This window comes from Colletotrichum chrysophilum (assembly GCF_026319265.1).
Source record: "Colletotrichum chrysophilum strain AFK26 chromosome Unknown scaffold_74, whole genome shotgun sequence".
Classification (NCBI taxonomy): Eukaryota; Fungi; Ascomycota; class Sordariomycetes; order Glomerellales; family Glomerellaceae; genus Colletotrichum; species Colletotrichum chrysophilum.
The window spans coordinates 89,727-107,729 of NW_026517361.1; the positions used below are offsets into that span (position 1 = coordinate 89,727).

The following is an 18,003-nucleotide window of genomic DNA, read 5'->3' on the forward strand; positions in this document are numbered from 1 at the left end:
AGGTGTTGACGGCAGTAGAAGAAGATACATACCCCATGCAGCGGTTGGAGAACCCACTTTTCGTGTCAAGGTCACCGAAGATACGTACCCGAGTGCCGGCCTCTGGTTGTTGAACAGGGCAGTTTGCATTTCGGCTCTTCAAATTAAGCTGTTTCCTGTAAGTTGGGCCACCGAAACCGAAGTAGAGGGCGAACAATAGAACAGCCCGGGACTTTACGCAAGGCTATCCGTACCAGGAGAATAAACGTCGTCCCGGAGCATCTCTTGGGGGCTACCGCCGCCTCTGCAGGCCTGCGCGAGGTCAGCTGTCGGGAAGTTTCTCAACCAATCCGTCAACGGCTGCGCAGGCGGGTGAACATGTTTCGAAACGCGGCCCAGCTCAGCCCTTCCCACCAGCACACCAGGCCCACCCAACCGCAGCGCCTGAAAGAGCCCGAGATGTGCTGTTTGGTAACCTAACCCCTTAAGCAGCACTTTGGCATGTTCGATGCCCCTGTTTCAAGAGTATTGGGTGGCACACAGCTGGGGCTTTTTCTCAGTCTTTTGGACAGGAGAACAGAAAGTGAGATGTTTGCTGGAATTATTACGGATAGCGAATTTTACATGTCTTCTGTGGTCGCTGCTGTCTGCCAAGCTGGGTAGCGAGGAGTGGCTTGCTGCGCAGATGACAGGATCCGCCAAACCAGACAGAGCCCCTCGGACTCGACTGGACCAGACTGGAATCCGACTCTGACGCCGATGCTTACCTGCGTCAAGCGGGTTTGAGGAACGCATGCAGCATGAGCAAAAAATGATTGTCAGAGCCTTTCTCGCCAAGGTCTGAAGGTCAGGTCGACAAGCGCCTACCAGCTCGTCATTTGATGTATGTAGGACTCCTTTCTTTTAGAGGGCCTGCCTTCTTCTGCATGGCTGGCGAGTAAGCCGTGTGACATGCCCCCCCCCTGAACCAACAAGAGCGTCTCTGCCGCGTCTTGCTCGCCAATCATTTCCACCTTGGCTGGGCTCCCCCCATGGCCACCCCGGCCTCCCTTGCCATTGCGTCTTTTGCATCTCTTGAACAAGAAAGCCCTGTAAGGCAAAGGATCTTTGGATGTGTGCGGGGTGTCTGAGTCTGACAGCAGAAAGGGGGCTTTGTGAAGAAACCAGGTTTGCTATGTGGCCGACCGCTTGCCCGCCTGTCCTCTGTGTGTCCCAGTGCAGTGGGCTTGTCATCCCATCCCTTCACTCAGCCCGTGGCTTGGGGGTGTGTGGTGTTGAAAGCTGGGATCCAACTGGGAGGGAATGCATGGGATAGGATGAATTAGAGAGACACAGAGTCAACAACCATGTGCAGCCTGCCCAACCTACCTACCTAAGCTTGTGTGTTTGATCGACTTATAAGGTTGGCCCTGCCTCCTTCTTCCCTGGAAATTCGGATGAGGTCTCATCTTGTATGTTATTCGCAGCTTTCGACCAAACTTAATTTCAGCTTTCGAGGAAACGAAACGTCCCTTTTTGCCGCTTCTGTTCTCTCAGTACAACAACCAAGAAGGAACGACCCGACTTGAGCCTCTACTGCTCTTTCCTCCATCTCAGCATTCCACCCACTACCCTCTCTTTCAGCTGGCAGGTAGCCTTGTTGTTCTGATCTTTCGCGTGCTGCCTAGAGGAATTTTCCTTCTTCCTCCCTCTTACTTCCACCACACGCGTCACTCACACACTCACACACTCACACACTCACACACACACACACACTCTCTCACACACCCTCACTTTCACACAATCTCACGATCGTTTCAAAATAAACCCATCACTTCCACCATTCATATTAAAACACAAGATGCGCTTCTCAGCTGTCCTCGCCTCAGCGGCCACCGCCTCTGCCGCTGTCATTGGCCGACAGACCAACTCATCTGCTGGAACTGCTGCGAAGCTCCTGGTTGGCAGTTCCAATCGCATCTCCATTGTCAGCTACGACGGCAAGGAGTTCAAGGTCGTCGACAACTACACTGACACTGGCGTTGCCAGCTGGATGGCTTTCAAGGAGCCTAACCTCATCTACGCTGTCGATGAGAACAGTGCCGACCTTCGTCTGTTCACCGTACGTAATTCTTTTTAATTGGGCTCCTGCCATCTCATCTCCCAAGACCGTTGACAAGCTGACACACTCTGCAGTATGACGCCGCCTCGGACAAGCTGCAGTTTGTCACCAACAACACTGGCTCCAGAGGTGTCGTCTCCCTTGCCTTCACTGCTGACCAGAAGCGCCTCGTCGGCGCCTCCTAGTAAGTCCAATTACCTTAGCAAAACACGTCCTTTACCAAACACACAAGCTAACCATCCAACAGCGGCCAGGGCTCCATCGACATCTGGGACATCTCTTCGGGCACCGATCTGAAGCTCCTCAAGCAGCTCAACTCTACTGATCCCGTCGGTCCCAACACGCAGCGCCAGGATCAGAACCGTGCCCACCAGGCCATTCTCGACCCCTCCGGTCGCTTCTTCGCCGTCAACGACCTCGGTAGCGACCGCGTCCTGATCATTGACTCCAAGGACGATGCCTTCGTCATCTCCAACAGCAACAGTGTCCCCGCCGGCTGCGGCCCCCGTCACGGCTCCTGGTACCCCACCAAGGCCGAGCAGGCAACCCACTACATGGTTCTCTGCGAGTTGACCAACCAGGTCGAGGTCTTCCAGGTCTCCTACAACGGCACCGGCGTCGGTTTCGCCCACACCCAGGAGCTGAGCACCTTTGGCGCCGCCTTCCCTCCTGCCAACGCTAGCACCGCTGCCGCGGGCGAGATCGCCATCTCCAGCGACAGCAAGAACGTCTACGTCTCCAACCGCGTCACGGGCAACGAGACCGACTCCATCGCCCACTTCAAGGTCAAGCAGAACGCCGCGGCCGATGGCTCCCCCTGCAAGGCCACCGCCGGCGGCATCGAGCTCGAGTTCGTCGACTCCGTCTCCTCTGGAGGTACCAAGCCCCGCATGATGAGCCTGTCCAAGGACGAGAGCATCCTCTACGTCGGCAACCAGGATGGCCAGGACGGCATCGTCGCCTTCGCCCGTGGCGAGGATGGCAAGCTCACCGCCGGTGCTACGCTTTCCAAGTCGGTCATTGGCACTGGTGAGGACTTCGGTCCCCAGTACGTCCAGCAGATCGCTTAAGCTCGCTGCGAGGTCTCGTCTGTCGCTTTTCTTGTCTTTAAAAGGGATTCGTTACTTCTTTCATTTGGGGGGGAAAAGGGCACGGCGTTGCATGGCGAGATGGGCCACAGGCGTTCGGGGGCGGGCACATGGCATGGCTGGATCAGACATGACACCGCTTGCTTGCATTTACACTCTGTTCTTGCCTGTATAGATACCTTGGTCATTGGTCTTTAGAGTAGCTACCTCTGGATGTGAGGTTCTGAATCAGATTCATCAATCAATCTTTCGAAATCGTGTGTAGCTTTGCTGTGACTCGTGACGTTTCTGCACCGTGATGAGAGAAGAAAAGATAAGGTGCTGTCGAGTTCGACGTCGGGACCTTGATGGGTCGGCCCAGGGCTAACGGCCGGAACCGTAGCGCGTGTCCACTGTGAATTTAGCGAGGCGGATGCACTACGACGGTGGAGAGGCCGCTAATCGGCAAACAAACATCCGCTAATGGTTCTGGTTGAACCACTAAGGAGCCGCCCCCCACCACTCCGTACAAGCGAGCGAGCGCATGGGCAGCCCAAAGTCAACAACGGTCGTTGCCCGTCTGCTGCAACCTCTGCGCAACCATCAATTACAACACCACCCCGTATACGACCCTCGCAAGCCTCTCTTCACCTGTCTCTCCTGTCTCCCGCCCAATCGGGATGCTTCATGACAGGATTCAGCTTTAACAACAGCGACCAAAAGACGCACAATATCTCGCGCGGTGCCGCGCCTCGACCATTGCCGCCATGTCAGACAAGATCACCTCCAAGAACCTCTCCTACGACACCAAGATCCCACCGTTCCTGCGAGCCCTGCACGCGCAAGCAGCAGGCAACGCCGCGGATCCCGATCCAATTCTCTCGAAGCGGCGGAGGGCGGGCAAGAAGCGCTCCGAGAGCGAGGAGGCCGAGGACGCGCCGCTGGTGGTCGACGACGAAGGCAATGTTGTCGATGTGAGGGTGGACAAGGACGGGGGCGTCGACGAGGACCAGCTGAAGAAGGACGAGGCCGACAAGGAAGACGTCACCAAGGAGGAGAAGAGGGAGGCAGACAAGGTTGCTGGCATCGGGGCTAGCAAGAAGAGAAAGGCTGGCAAGGTCATTGGCGAGGGTGTTGACGATGCCAAGGAAGAGGGCAAGACGGACGCGAAAGACGAGGCCAAGGATGAGGGGTCTAAAAAGAAGGCCGGCAAGAAGAAGGGCAAAAAGATCAAGTTGAGCTTTGACGAGCCCGAGTGAACATCTTCGCCTACACCACAAACAAGCATCATTACAGTCCGCAGGGCAGAGTTGACCGTTGAAGCTGTCAGAGCTGCTTGCGTCTACAAAGTATAAAGCGGAAAGCCGTCCGAGCGGGGTACGCGGGAGCGGACGGAGGACATCACGTCGGGAGAAAAAGGTTCTATACAGCCACAACTAAGGTAATCTACACATCTGCCGTGCTCACTCCAGAGCAACCCGATGCCGCCTCGCCCCCGATCCCCTTGCTACTACAGGCTCGCCATCAAGATGGTGCATTTATTGGTATCGGTACTCGGGCTTGACGAAGTCGGCAAAGGTCTTGGGCTCCTCGTAGCCGTGGTGGTGGTCGTGGCCGTGGTGGTGGGCGTCCTCGGTAGGGCCGACGTACTCCATCTTGTAGACGGAGCCGCACTCGGGGCAGCGCTCGATGGGGCGGTCGCGGGAGATCTGTCGAGGTGTCAGCACAAGGCGCTCGGAACGGAATCGGACACGCCGCAGCGGGAGGGCGACGTACGGTCAGCCAGAGGGTGACGTGAGAGTCGGCGGGGGCGCCGGTGCAGCCGAGGTACTGCTCGTCACCGGCAGAGCGGACGGGGATGGGGTTCTCCATGGTTCCTGGGGTTGCATTAGACTTTGGTGTTCGATACCGAGGGGTTGATGGGTCGCATACCCTTGCGGGAGGCATCGAGGGGGCGCATGTCGAAGACGTCGACGCCCTCCATCTTTCCGAGAATCTCGAGACGCTCGAGACCGGTGGACTGCTCGAGATCGGTGGGGATGTCGCCGGGCTTGGCACCGGGACCGAGCAGGTCGTCCTCGGTCTTGACCTCTGTACCATAGCAATTGACGTTAGTTTCCTTGCTTCTCTCGAAATAGTTTGCTCGTAAATTCGTTTGCATGGCCGTCCATCGTTCGACGCGGTTCAGGAGGTGTCGTTGGTTTTTTGGGTGGGCTGCCTGAAGCAATGGCAGCATTCAGGGACACCGCGCCGGCCGAGGATAGGTCCAATTCACGAAATTTCGAGTCAATTGACGGAGACCTTACCGGAGAGGGTCTTGTAGTTCTTGGCGGGGGTAGAGCTGGAGCTGGGAGCAGCATCGCCTGTGTGATCGCGCGGGTCAGCGAAGTGTATGGGTGATATCGGGATGGCGGGCTCGCGTGTATTTTTTTCGGGATTTGGGGGAGGGACGCAAGAGTCAGGCAGGAATCAATTGAGGGATCGTACGGCGGATCATGGAGGTCGCGAAAGTGCGTCTGGCGAGGGGAGCGACGGCGGCCCGGCGGGCGACGGCGATGGCGGAGCGTTGCAAGAACATGGCGGCGGCAATTGGGTGGGTTGGAGAGGAGAGGTTCGTGACGTCGGGTTTGGGTGAAGAGAGAGGGATTTGTCGATGGCCTGATTTGATGGTTTGATGTTGCGGCTGTCGGGTAAGCTACGGGAATCCACTCCAGAGAGCACTGGCCAAGAGGTGCCTACCGTAACCGGAACATTAAGCGATTGCACGTCACGTGATGTCGAGATGACCAAATGAGAGCGGTGACATTACCGAGCTTATGAGAAGGGAGCATGAGAGTGGCATGATTTGTGAGATAAACGTACATCGACAGTGGACGGCTATATGTCTATGAGTGCCAGCTATTCGTACCATGAATAATCTCAATACGGTAAACTGAGATCTTTGAGCAAGTGAGCAAAAGCCAACCCAGACTGTTTCCAATCGTCCTTGATTCCCCTCCTCCGTAGCAAGCCAAATCCGTCCTCCTCATCGCTCAGTAGTACGTTACCATGGCCTCACGCTCAGTGCAAGGGAGCCACGGGAAGATGAACCCATGCGAAACTTTTTTACCCGTTCGCGGGAAGGGACTGGGGCCAACATCCATTCTCGGATGCTCTGCTAAGAACTGCACCTCCTCATCCCTGGGAAGAAGCCCTTCCTCCTCCTCCGTAACTCCCGACGAGCTCATGTCTTCGTCTTCTCTGCTGTCACTTGACATGTCAGGCTCTTGGTTTCCAGTATGATGCTCCCCTTCAGCCAAATCCCGTGGATGGCCGTCGCTGTTCAAGTTGTCAAGCGACATATGCTGTGAGCCACTCGTACCAATGTGTAGCCACTGATTCTGCATTTCCTCGCCTTCTGTCATTGCCTCCATAATCACGTCCTGCGCTGCTCCGATATGCTTCTCGACATCGGTAGGCCGACTCATTCTGACGAGATCTGTTCTCGTCTGACCTTGTCGGTGAGAAGTTCTCTCAGATGCTTCGGATGTGCTTGAGGTCTTCGCGGTCGTGGAAACTGCTGCCCTCGTCGAGGAAGAAGCCACTGCAGGATTCTCGGTAAAGTCCAACGTTTCGACAGAAGATCTGGGGCGCAAAGGGATTATGAACTCGAGTCGTCGCATCTTCTTGGGAGGAGTGAAGTCGTCCACGACGATCACTTCGTCTTCGGGTGTGCGTTGACGAATAGTTGTCGAAGACTTTCGTCTTTTGCGTCGGCCTTGCTCCGGGGCAGTTGTCTGAACCCGCTTCTTGGTCGGAGTCCGGCGCGAACGAGGCGACGGCGTGTCTGGGGTTTGCGGTGCATATGTTTCTGATGCAGATGTCAGCCGAGGCCCACGAAGCCCTGAGGGAGTTGCGGTTGATGGCTCAGAAGTGGTTCCAGCTCCGTGTTGTTCCCCTGTCGAAGTCGATAGCAGTACGTGAGATGTTCTGGAAAGCGGTTGGCCTCCAATTCTGTCCAGCTTGCGGCCATAAAAGTTGTAGTCGTTGGTATGCTGAGCGCCGCGGATAATGGCTTGTCGCATAACCGGATCGAGAGAGTGATGGCCCTCTTCAACGATAGACCTGCAGAAAGATTTGGCTCCCGTATGCGGTCCCCGTTCGAAGATGACACTCATACGCCAAAGGAGGAAGTAGAGCGGCTCCATAGCCAGCTCGCCTCGGACATGCAAAGCCTGGAGACGATTGAGGACGTTGCAGATTTGGTACAGGTTGTGCGACTGGCAAATACCCTCAGCGGGCATGTGCTCCTTAGCCATCATCTGGTTTGGATGCATCGTCTTTCCAGGGCAAAACCATCTTTTGACCACCCTCAACTCATTGGCCAGTCGATAGTACCTCCTGTCACGCTTGTCGAAGTCCTCCTTTTCCTCGTCTGTGAGAGGGCCATGCAGCATTCTCTCGTGCCTCTCATCAATGTCGTCTTCGTATTGGCGCTGGAGGCGATCTGCGTCCATGGCGTCGACGAATTTTGTCCATGTAGGCACCCAGTACGGACCGTCTTCGGTGATGGGTGTGGATGGGACACCCCGAAGCATAGCCGGCCTGACGAAAGTCTTGCCGTCGTCGCTTGTGACGAAAACTTGTTCCCACGGAGTGCTTGTGATCTCGAGTAGTGCCGCTGCCTCTTCGTCGTCCTTGGGATCAGGGGCGTCGGTGGACTCGACAGGGGCAATTGCAGCGAGCTTGGCCTTCTTCTTCTCCAGCCTGTCTCTGAGGGCAGCTAATGTGTCGATCGTTTCATCGAACTTGTCGCAAAGCTGCTGGATTTTGACTCGGATTTGTGTGATAGCGTCGTCGAAGCGCTTCGTGGAGCCTGAGTGGCTGATCCTGTCCCGTTTCAAGCCATCGATCTCAGCGTCCTTGTAGGCGATTTCTGTCTCGATGAGGTCGGCAGCAGCCTGAGTCTCCTTCACAGTCTCCTCCAGCTCTGCGATAGAGGAGATCAGGCGCGACTTCTGAATGAGCGGGGTAGGAGGAGAGGGTGAGATTGTCGGCATGTTGGAGTGGGAGGCGGCCTCGAGAGCCGGGTGTTGAAGACTTGAAGAATGAGAAACAAAACAAACAAGAAAAAAAAAAAGGGCTTATTCGATATTGGATAAGTTTGAAATCTTTGTGACTGCAGACGGAGCTTCGAGGTTACCGATGAGTAAGTAGCGTGGTATAGGAGAGAACGCGAGGTGGTATGGTGGTAACGATGATGTGGGTGGTTGTTGAGAAAAGACTCTGGCTGTAAAACGCGGTGGTGAGTTTTTTTGTCGTCGACCGGGAGGCCAGCAGAAAGGCAGTTTAGGAAGGCGCAGGTCATCAGACCCTCCAAATCGACAGTCCCTTCAGTGTTGCAGCAAAGGGGGGAAAGAGCGGCAAAGACGGAAAAGGAAGCAACAACCTCAGTTTACAAGGTAGAGCATGGAAACTGCAGGTGCGAAAACCCGCCAAAGGAATGTTTGTGTCATCTACAAGCAAAACTCATCTACAGCCAAATTGCCTCGTCCATCTATCAACCTCCAGAGAATCTGTCTAACGTAAGTGCCTAAAATGTATACAAGACCTGACAACGGCTGGGGCTAGCGTGTCCCCATTCCTTGCCCGGTCGTCGGTGGTTCATCATGTCATCATAACTTTTCCTTTTCGACCTTTCGCTCTCTAATGATGCCGTCTTGATATCCCGTAGCCACATGAACACCAGAAGGACTCCACATCTTACACATGAGCGCCCCTCGCCCCTGACCCGCACGAGGGAACGAAACCTCCTGAATCCACCACCCGTCCTCCGCCCCTGAAGGATCCTTCATCACAGCCTCATCAACGTTGACGTGAACAACGAAGGCGTACGTCAGGCTTGCTGCGGTCCCCAGACTCCATCCGAGGCCGATGTGGTTGCCCACCATCAGAAGGCCGTTGCGATCTGACTCAAAAGCATGCACGAGAACATGCTGGTTCGGGTCGTCAGCTGGGAGGGGCCCTCTCAGCCGGTAGAAGAGCAGTTCCCTCCGTTCTGTTACCGGCTTTCCTTCGTTCCAACCAGTCAAGTCGACCTTGTGCATATCCACAATGGGGAAATGACCCGAGGCGTCGGGAAACATGGCTTTGATCTCTTCCACGTCCACTGCAGGCGCCTTGGGCCAGTCCCCAGGTGCTTTTGCTTTGAGAATTTCGCCGAACCTTTCCTGTGGCGGGACTTCCTGGGAGCTCACCCGGCCCTCTTCTGGTCGTTTGAAAGTGCATATACAGCTAAAGCAGACATCGCCGAGCTCGCTTTCTAAGTCTTCGAGGTTGAAGTCATCGGCCTGGAGTCGTTTGCTTGGTTCCTTCGGCTGACGCACTATTACCAGGCGAGAGCAGAACGTCCGACTGGTAGACAAACTGGAAACCTCGTACACGAAAGGCCGGTTGGCCCTCGCCGCCGCTGAGAAGCAGCCTTGTATACTCTGAGAGACGAGTTAGTGACCGAGGCCATCACCTGGTAAATCAACTGGATATCTCACATGAAGTCCAAAACCCCCTGAGTGAGTACCCGTCCCTGCCGGCTCCTCCTCCTCCAACGCTCGACACGCAGCTAGCGGGGCTTGTGTGTACACATGTCCTCCGTAGGCAGCTCGAGGATCTGCTTTGGATCCGCGCCCCTTGCCGCCAACGAGCTCCGATCCAGGGACCCAGGCTGGCCAAAGGCTCATGTATCGCTTGACTTTGCCTTCGGGAGTTGGCGGCGGTAGGGGGGCAAGTGCCATAACATTTTGGAACCAAAGCTTCTCAGACATTGTGAGTGAGGGAGAAAATGAACAGTGCGACGGCAGAGTGAATGGCGTTGGATGGCTGAATGGAAAATCAATTCATCAAAGTAAAGCACGAACCCGAGGATGTTTCTACACGCTTATGAGATGAGTTCTGGCAGGTAAAGTTGACAGCTATGGAAGCTTTGGGGATTTGCGAATTAAGCTTCCAGGGGCCTTGTTTTTGGCCCAACAGAGTCTCTGTTTTTGAGACATCGGTCGTCCAGTGGAAAATGAACCTCGGGACGAAGTGGCCTGCGGCGGGGCCGTGGCCGTGCGTACCGGAGCTGCTCCCCCAAACTCTCGGTGCGGAGCCGAGGTAGCCATGTGAGGGGAAGCTCCTCGCTCACGCTGGATCATTCTGCTCCTTGTTGGAGTGGAGGAGGCAAAGGATGATCTCCAGGGAGAGCCGTGGTTGTTTGTGGGGCCCCCGGACTCGCTCCGTGAGAAGCCCATAATTATCGGCCCTGGGTCAATTGAGCTTCATGATGGCCGGCTTCCGTGTTGCTCCGGGTGCATCGGGGTGTTTACGGTGGTGGCAACAGATGGATAGGGGGACCTCTGAACGGAAAACACGCCAAGTGGCTGATGTAAGACGGCGATGCTGATGAGTGATCACCATTGCCCGGAGATACGGTGTCATTCAAGGCATTCGACGCTCTGACAGTACTTGGACACCCATGTCGCGACTCTTCCCAAGAGGCCAAAGCCGCTGCTACCCTTAATTGCGGACACATTGCCCACCTGTTTGCCTCGATCTGGCAGGACTCTTCTCTTCACGGACCCAAAAAACAAACACGACCTCAGACGAACTTTTGGTCGGTTGTCACCTTACACTTGTGGCCTGGCGTGTGTGGCCTCGGCCAAGAGCCCACTGTCAGCGCTTTTGACAACTGATGGAAGACACAGCAGACCAGTGGGTCTTGGCTTAATTGTCTAGCTGTGCCAGGCAGTTGATGAGGGTCTTGAACCCATCTCTGCTGTATTCGACAAGCTTTACTGGGCCCAATATGCAGGAGTTGCAGCATGCGGGCGTTCCGGACTTCTGGATGACTTTCTTGGGTTAGGAAGGCTTGGTATGTTTTACCAACTGACAGAAGAACGCTGGAAAAGACGCAGAGAACTTGTCAATGTCGACGACTCCTTGGCAATTCGGTCAGTAGGTACTCACTGACGCACCGCACAGCCCGCCCGGCTGCCACCGACGGACGAACCCAATTCATGCCCACACTACAAGTTACAACCACATCGAGAAAGTCATTCGTCCCCGACATTATTGGTCCAAAACCCGCTCTTCTCACCCCGAAATCACCCCCTAGTGAGAATTCTCCTGGACGGCGCGTGACCCTCCCATGTCGTGGCTAGCCGCTCATTGTCCAACAGCCCAAACCAGACCACAGCAGCCATCCGTACGGAAAATGCACTGCTCGGTGGGCAAACGAGCACCGCGCGATGCTCTTCCGGGCTCCCCGCGTCCAACGCCCTCGCCTCGCCCTGCTCCCCCCCTTCTCAGCTCAGAGTAGGTATGCCATCAAGCAAACGGTGCTGCTAATGAGCGGTGTCGGAATGATTTCTGTTGGACGGGCACACTGCATCATGCACCCCGTAGTGATGGGCCAGGCGCATGAACACGATGGCAGGACAAGGCCTGGGGAGACGGCTTTTCCCCGCAAACTGAGCGAGCAAATGAGAGACATGTTCGGTGTGAGACCAGCTTCTGCCGTCGCCTTCTGAGCACTTGGTGCTTCTTTTTGTGTTGTTACATTCCGACTGCTCTGGCTCCTTCGGTACTCGAGGTGGATGCCAGTCAAACTGCTAGCGAGGAGGCGAAGAGGCAGATCGTTGCAGTTTGTCCCGTTGCTGACAGCCTGCTCTACCGAGGCGTGATCTCGCTGATCAGTCGTCGGAATCGAGCCCTTTAAAGGATGGCCGACTGCGGACTTCCTAACCGGGATGCTATTTAAAACAAGATGCAGGGCCAAGTGAGGCCCTCCATATTTGAAAGCGTGGCTGTTTGTTTGGATGAGCGCAATTGGAAAACCTCAGAGCTGCGGGTGACTCAAGCCACGGGCGGAAAAAGAAACATTGCTTGATGCCCAAAAGCCGCCAAAAATTTCAGAAAAACATGACTTTTGTATATTGGGCTTTGTAGAAATATAATGGGGAAAATCGAGATGATCAGGAATGCAGTGTCTTCTTCTTGGCTTCTCAGCTCTTCGGATAGTGGCGAGAGCCACTCCTGGGTACACTGATAGAGACATTGGCCTTTGAACCTGCGCATCATTTCTATCCCCTCCAAGCTATCAGCACCCCTGCTCCCGCAAACGCGCTCCCACCGAGCCTCCGGTTTGTTTCTCGGAGGTGTCAGCGTCAGCACCTGGCCTTCTACCTAGAAGATATGTGTGGCGTGCATCGTCGTGTCACATCGACTTCGGAGAGGGCAGTCTCTAGTCTGGGGTGCAGGAAATCATGTCTCTTCCTCCCTAGCGGGCGCTTCCCTCATTTACTTCCTCATCAATGTTATCGATGGGTTACTTATTTACGATGAACAAAGACCGACTGAAGCTTCACCTGATGCCAAGCCATCATGAACCACTGTCTACTTCCACGCGAAACCATGAACAAGGCGGCAAGAGATGAGATATATATCTGCCTTCCTCTTGGGAATGTTACACAACATGCTTACCTGAATTCCTGGGCTTTCAACTTGCATACAGCTCAAGCATGTCCCAAGCCTGAAGGCTGAAAAAAAAAAGCCCCAATTTCCTGCCCATGTCACATTGTCTGCCCCTCTCAACCCCAGACCGGGGTGGTGGTGCATGACCAGGGGGGGACCGCCGCATCCCGACCATCCCATTCGTTCCAAGCTGGTCTTTTCCCCAGGTCTTTGCCATTCCTGCCTCCCGCGACCCTTGCCCTGCTTCATCTTCCTCCACACATCAGTCAATATCGACCTTTCGCTCCGCCTAGTCTGGTCTGCGTGGTACGGCGAAGTAGCACCACACAGCTAGGAAAGAGGAGGTGTGAGAGGGGAACAGAGTGTGAACACGACACGCTGGTCAGGTTACCAATGAGCGGTTCCGCCCCGTTGGTCCACGCTGATCTCCCTCCTATGTCTCTCTTTCTCCGCCTCTCCACACTTTCTGTGCCTCTGCGGCGGTAGTAAGAGGAATCCGGCAAAATAAGTAGGAGACTGGGTCTCGTGCTTGTCTTGCAGTCGCGGCCCCGAGTTAGCCTTTTCGCCTCTCCCGTCCTCCCCACTTCAGCCCGCACGCCCGTCACTTGACATAAGGGTCCTTTCTATCCGGCCAAGAGATACTCCTTCTGGCTGTCTTCCTTCTTTTTCTGGAGACGCTTTGCTCCGTAGTCACCTTCGCTTGAATTGTCCGTCATATCTTTCGAGTGGGATGTGTATGAAAGCAAGCTCAGCACTCAGTGAGCGGATGTGGGGAATGAGACGACTTTGATCGTTCGAGTCCTCCTCCAGTGCAACCCGCGGGCCTGGACTAGGACTTCAGCAAATCTTCCACCAACACTTTCACTCCAGAAAAGTACCATCGCGGAAAGCACAAATATGGTGCTCGAAGTCGGGTCTCTAAACCGCCAGACCTTAGAACCGTTCAGGACATGGCAGCTTGAAAGGTCGGGATGCGAAGACACCATCGACTCGGACGCTGGGAGCGACCTATTCTCATCATTGGTGCCACGGCAATGCTCCATAAACCATGGAGGCTGCCCCTCGAATTCAGCCCAAACCCGTGCCCCAAAAGACGCGGAGAGTCCCCTGATACAATGTCTTGAGCTCCTCGCAACGGCCTCACCGAAGGCTACCCCAGCGACTGAACAGGCCTCGTCCTCCTCAGCCCGAGAGCAGTCGAACACTGCAGTTACTTTGAGCGAGAAACATGAGAAAGCCGACTTTGACTTTCCTAAACAACTTTCGCTGCTTAAGCTCGAAAAACGCCGCAGGCCAGATTCAGACGTCGACGGACCACACACGGCCGCCCTGAGCTCCAAGAAGCGTCGCTTGAGACTTCATCTAATCACCAGCCGGCTGTCCCAGCCGTACTCACTACCCGCGACGCACATCATCAACCGTGACGGTGCGGCTTCGGGCGATAAGCGGTTCGTCAAGCTGGCTGCGGTGGCCACCTCGCCGGAGCACGGGAAACCGGGCTTCAACCGTGAGAGCTCGTTGATGTTGCGGGCGGCCGTGTTGAACAGAGTGAGACTCCGCGTGCGGAACGAGGCGACGCAGCGGGGCGACGTCGTCATTGCCGTTGCGGCTGCCAATGCTGCTGTGCTTCACCACGGCCAACAGCTTGCCACCGGCGCAAGGTTCGTCGCTCCGTCTTCTGCACTTGCCGAGAGACAGGAACAGCCACCTCCGAGGGTAATTTTGATGCGCCCTGGCGTAATAAATACCCCGAGTCCAAGTGCTCTGTCGACGCAGGTGGAGAGGAAACCGTCTCCTCCGAGGACGCCGCAGTCCACACGCACGTTGCCGAAATCGCCACGCTTACACCCAGCCCGCTCGCCCAACTTGACGCCGTCCGAGACCATGTTGGAAGAGTTGGATGACGACGCTCCTCTGGCGTTCCCGACGTCAGACCAAGACTGCCAGTACGCTTGGGCTGACGAAGACGACCTGGAAGACGTATACTCAGATTTTGGTGCCATCTTCGGCGGGTCGGCACAGGCCCGAGATGGTGAGGATGATGGCTCGTATGAGGAGTATCTCGATGAGCTGGACGGGATATCGTGGGTTGGCCGGTGATGCCGGGGAGGCGGTGAAGCTTAGATCGCAAGGCCGCCGAGTGTTCGGAACTATATTGCTTGCTCAAGTTGAAGAGCAAGATCTAGGCCAATCTGAAGCGGAGCGCGTTCTTCAAAGGTGGTCATGCAATTGATGAACAACGCGAGAACGTCAGAAGAACGTCAGGAAGAACGAAAAGATGTGAGGATGATAACGAAGTCCAAAACTTGACTAAATAGTGAGCATACTCGCACAGAATAAGAGAAAAGGCCGCAACGCCTGTCATTGATCGTATACAAACCTCGCCGGCTTTCTAGCTTGCTCAATCTCCTCTCAATCACTCAATGACTTGATTTAGAAGACGCACTTTTCAACACGAAAAGGGAAAAAAGCGCGTTGAGGGCAAGAAGCACAGCATACGCAGAAAACCTTATCTCTTGGCGAAGACAACTTCACCTCAAGATATGATGCCATTGGGTATCGCCGGAATTAGGCCGGAAACGGAAACTTGGAGCAAGTTCAGGTGTGTCCTCGAGACGAGGGAGGGGCCCTTTGCGCCTGGAAGACCCCGCCGGTTCCGATGGTCGGCCCGGTCGGACATCTCCCCGGGTTAGGTTCCGCCCCCGCCGCCTTTACAGCGTTGGGGACGGGCGGGGTGTTTGGTGGGGGTTCATTTAATCAGGCGAAGCACCACCCCGGATTTCATCTGATTCTATAAGCATCTTCTCGTGTTCCCTTTGACTGTACATATGTCTATTCGCAGCATCATGGCAGAAGTACTAGACACCATCGTTATCGGAGCTGGCTGGTCCGGCGCTGTTGCCGCCCGCGAGCTCGCCGGCAAGGGACGCAAGGTCCTGGTCCTAGAGGCCAGAGACAGAATCGGAGGACGTGCCAACACCTGGGTCAAGGGAGATGTCAAGGTTGATGTTGGATGCAGCTGGATTCACGGTTACCGGGAAGGAAACCCTGCTAGATATATCGCTCAGGATTTCGGTGTTGTAAGTCGATGCGATTACCTATGCATGACTGGCGTTAGGCTAATGAGATGAGTAGGCTGCTCACCTGCCCCAGCCTGCTGAGGGTGTGATTTATGGCCCCAATGGTTCGTTTTCACGTCTTGACCTGGAGTAGAATTGCCATAGCTGATGACATGAAGGCCGCCTTTCCAGTTCTAGTGCCGACAGCCTGCGTTCAGGCTTAGGTGCTGCTCAGGCTTCTACCAAGCTTCCCAACCCGTCTCCCCCGTCGTCTGCCTCATTGGCATCTGCCTTGTTGGCACCCAACTCGGCTCTCTTCTCAACAGCCTCTGACGAATCCTCAAAGGAACTGGCCGCTGCTCTCGCTCGATCCCTAGAGGTCCCGCTGGGCCTCAAGCTCGAAAAGGCTTCGCTCAAGTGGGCTGGCTGGGAGGGTGCTACGGCATTTGCAGGTTCCGATGCTGCTCCCGAGGGAGGTTACCAGGCTCTCGTCACTAGGGTCGTCGAGGATGCCAAATCCAAGGGTGTCGAGGTGAAGCTGGGTACCAAGATTGCGGGTGTATCTCAAAGTGAGAGCGGCGTCGTTGTCACGGATACCAACGGCAACAAGTTCACGGCAAAAACGGCTATTTCCACCATCCCTCTTGGTGTTCTCAAGACCCTTCCCGAGAGCACCTTCAGTCCCGCTCTGCCACCCCGATTTCAGGAGGCGATTAAGGGCACCCACGTCGGCGTCCTCGAGAAGCTTCTGCTTCAATACCCTAGCGCCTGGTGGCCCGAGGCCGACAAGGCCGGCTCCTATACCTTCTTGCCCACATCCACTAAGCCCGTCACCGAGAGCTCTACGCCCCTTGAAGTCTTCGAGGCTTCCACTCTGGTCACCGCAAACTTCGCGGCGCCGTCGCTACCGGGCCCGAGCCCAACTCTTCTGACCTATCTCTCAGAGACCCCTGCCACCGCCCTTCTGCAACACGACCCGAAGGATGTAGCTGCCGCCTTCCACAAGTTCCTCATTTCCCGGTTCCAGCCGTCCTCTCAACCCCCAGAGCCGACAGACACCAGCCTGACTAATTGGCTGACTGACGAGTACTCCCGTGGTGCAACAACAACTCCCTCTATCGTTTCAGAGAACGGCGAGCGCAGTCCTCTTGACTTCAAGGAGCTGAGCAGGCCTGTCTGGGACGGGCGCCTTGGCTTTGCCGGAGAGCACACCGAGATGGAGCACCGTGGCAGTGTTGCTGGAGCCGTCGTCAGCGGGTACAGAGAGGCCGAGCGTGTCGGAAGACTGCTCAAGTTACTCGAGGAGAGTGCGAAGTTGTAGGAGACATGCGGCGTACAAGATGGGCTTAGATAGACACCGTAGATATGGGGAACTACATTGGGCTAGCCGTATTGAATTCAGGCCTCGGTGCCCTTCCTTCCTGGCACCGCTTATTGCTCGCTGATGACATTATTCGTTCGGGACTCGTTCGAGCGGAGACCCTTTCGTCGACGTGGATACGTTTTCAATCATTCAATGAGAAGCCGCCTGCAGTTTGGATGCCCTGTCTCTTGCGATATCGCACATGGCCTGCTCAGGTTAGCAAATAACGTCGGGCTTCGGGCGGCTCCGGCCTACGCACTTTTACCGCAGCGCGCTCTTCCAGAGCGATATCGCCGCGGGCGATGCGCGTGCGCATGTCCTCCATGATCTCAGGACGGCCCCTCCCATTTACGAAGACAACGTATCTCAGACCAGGGAATCGGATCTCGTACTCCGAGTTCAGCGCAGCCAGCTCGGTGCCATCGCCGGTCTGTAGTTTGGCCTGCTCAGCGACAGATTGAGCGCTCTCAACCTTTTTGGCACCCAACCGAGGGTGTGATCCGATTATCGCATGAAGTTCGGTCTTGTGGGAGGGATCGGCGACGAGTGCCTCAAAAATCTTTTGGCAATGGGCGATCAGTTCGTTGTAGGATTCGAATGAAGCGGCGGATAACGAGGGGAGGAGTAGAGCGTGAATCGCGGGGCTTGGTTCGAAGAGGAGATCGAGAACTTTGGTTTGCTCTTCTCCAGAGAGCTGAACGAGAGTACTGATGTCGGGGAGTGAGGTCATTTTCGCTATGTTTCCGTAGTTTGGGACGAATTGTTACTGAATTGACTTTCTGAAGAATGAGTTAAAGATGCCGAGGTGCCAACTGCGCGACGGGTGTGATATCATGGCTCGATAAGCCGATAAGATATGGTCGATAAGCCACACGTGATGGAGTGGCTCGTGCTGAAGTTCTGGGTCCACCGCTAGCTGCTACTACCAGGCAGGCATCGAGGCTG

At 55.5% G+C, this 18,003-nt stretch overlaps 8 protein-coding genes across 8 annotated transcripts; 4 read left to right on the forward strand and 4 right to left on the reverse strand.

The window, feature by feature from the left end:
- Positions 1–1,819: 1,819 nt before the first annotated feature.
- COL26b_008450 (uncharacterized protein) lies at positions 1,820–3,150 on the forward strand (the record flags this gene model as incomplete). Its single annotated transcript, XM_053181208.1, has 3 exons — positions 1,820–2,080; positions 2,155–2,264; positions 2,328–3,150. The coding sequence occupies 3 exons, from the start codon at positions 1,820–1,822 to the stop codon at positions 3,148–3,150; spliced, it is 1,194 nt and encodes a 397-aa protein (XP_053034828.1).
- Positions 3,151–3,914: 764 nt separating this feature from the next.
- On the forward strand, positions 3,915–4,406 carry COL26b_008451 (uncharacterized protein; the record flags this gene model as incomplete). Its single annotated transcript, XM_053181209.1, has 1 exon — positions 3,915–4,406. The coding sequence occupies one exon, from the start codon at positions 3,915–3,917 to the stop codon at positions 4,404–4,406; it is 492 nt and encodes a 163-aa protein (XP_053034829.1).
- Positions 4,407–4,685: 279 nt separating this feature from the next.
- On the reverse strand, positions 4,686–5,725 carry COX4 (Cytochrome c oxidase subunit 4; the record flags this gene model as incomplete). Its single annotated transcript, XM_053181210.1, has 5 exons — positions 4,686–4,856; positions 4,924–5,024; positions 5,080–5,238; positions 5,454–5,510; positions 5,635–5,725. 5 exons carry the CDS (start codon positions 5,723–5,725, stop codon positions 4,686–4,688), a joined length of 579 nt encoding a protein of 192 aa, XP_053034830.1.
- A 935-nt stretch (positions 5,726–6,660) lies between these two features.
- Positions 6,661–8,186, reverse strand: COL26b_008453 (uncharacterized protein; the record flags this gene model as incomplete). Its single annotated transcript, XM_053181211.1, has 2 exons — positions 6,661–6,730; positions 6,757–8,186. 2 exons carry the CDS (start codon positions 8,184–8,186, stop codon positions 6,661–6,663), a joined length of 1,500 nt encoding a protein of 499 aa, XP_053034831.1.
- Positions 8,187–8,801: 615 nt separating this feature from the next.
- On the reverse strand, positions 8,802–9,947 carry COL26b_008454 (uncharacterized protein; the record flags this gene model as incomplete). The annotated part of the gene is made up of 2 exons (XM_053181212.1): positions 8,802–9,511; positions 9,704–9,947. 2 exons carry the CDS (start codon positions 9,945–9,947, stop codon positions 8,802–8,804), a joined length of 954 nt encoding a protein of 317 aa, XP_053034832.1.
- A 3,586-nt stretch (positions 9,948–13,533) lies between these two features.
- Positions 13,534–14,736, forward strand: COL26b_008455 (uncharacterized protein; the record flags this gene model as incomplete). The annotated part of the gene is made up of 1 exon (XM_053181213.1): positions 13,534–14,736. The coding sequence occupies one exon, from the start codon at positions 13,534–13,536 to the stop codon at positions 14,734–14,736; it is 1,203 nt and encodes a 400-aa protein (XP_053034833.1).
- Positions 14,737–15,482: 746 nt separating this feature from the next.
- Positions 15,483–17,016, forward strand: COL26b_008456 (uncharacterized protein; the record flags this gene model as incomplete). Its single annotated transcript, XM_053181214.1, has 2 exons — positions 15,483–15,716; positions 15,931–17,016. The coding sequence occupies 2 exons, from the start codon at positions 15,483–15,485 to the stop codon at positions 17,014–17,016; spliced, it is 1,320 nt and encodes a 439-aa protein (XP_053034834.1).
- A 192-nt stretch (positions 17,017–17,208) lies between these two features.
- COL26b_008457 (uncharacterized protein) lies at positions 17,209–17,788 on the reverse strand (the record flags this gene model as incomplete). The annotated part of the gene is made up of 2 exons (XM_053181215.1): positions 17,209–17,265; positions 17,318–17,788. The coding sequence occupies 2 exons, from the start codon at positions 17,786–17,788 to the stop codon at positions 17,209–17,211; spliced, it is 528 nt and encodes a 175-aa protein (XP_053034835.1).
- Between the last annotated feature and the right edge of the window lie 215 nt (positions 17,789–18,003).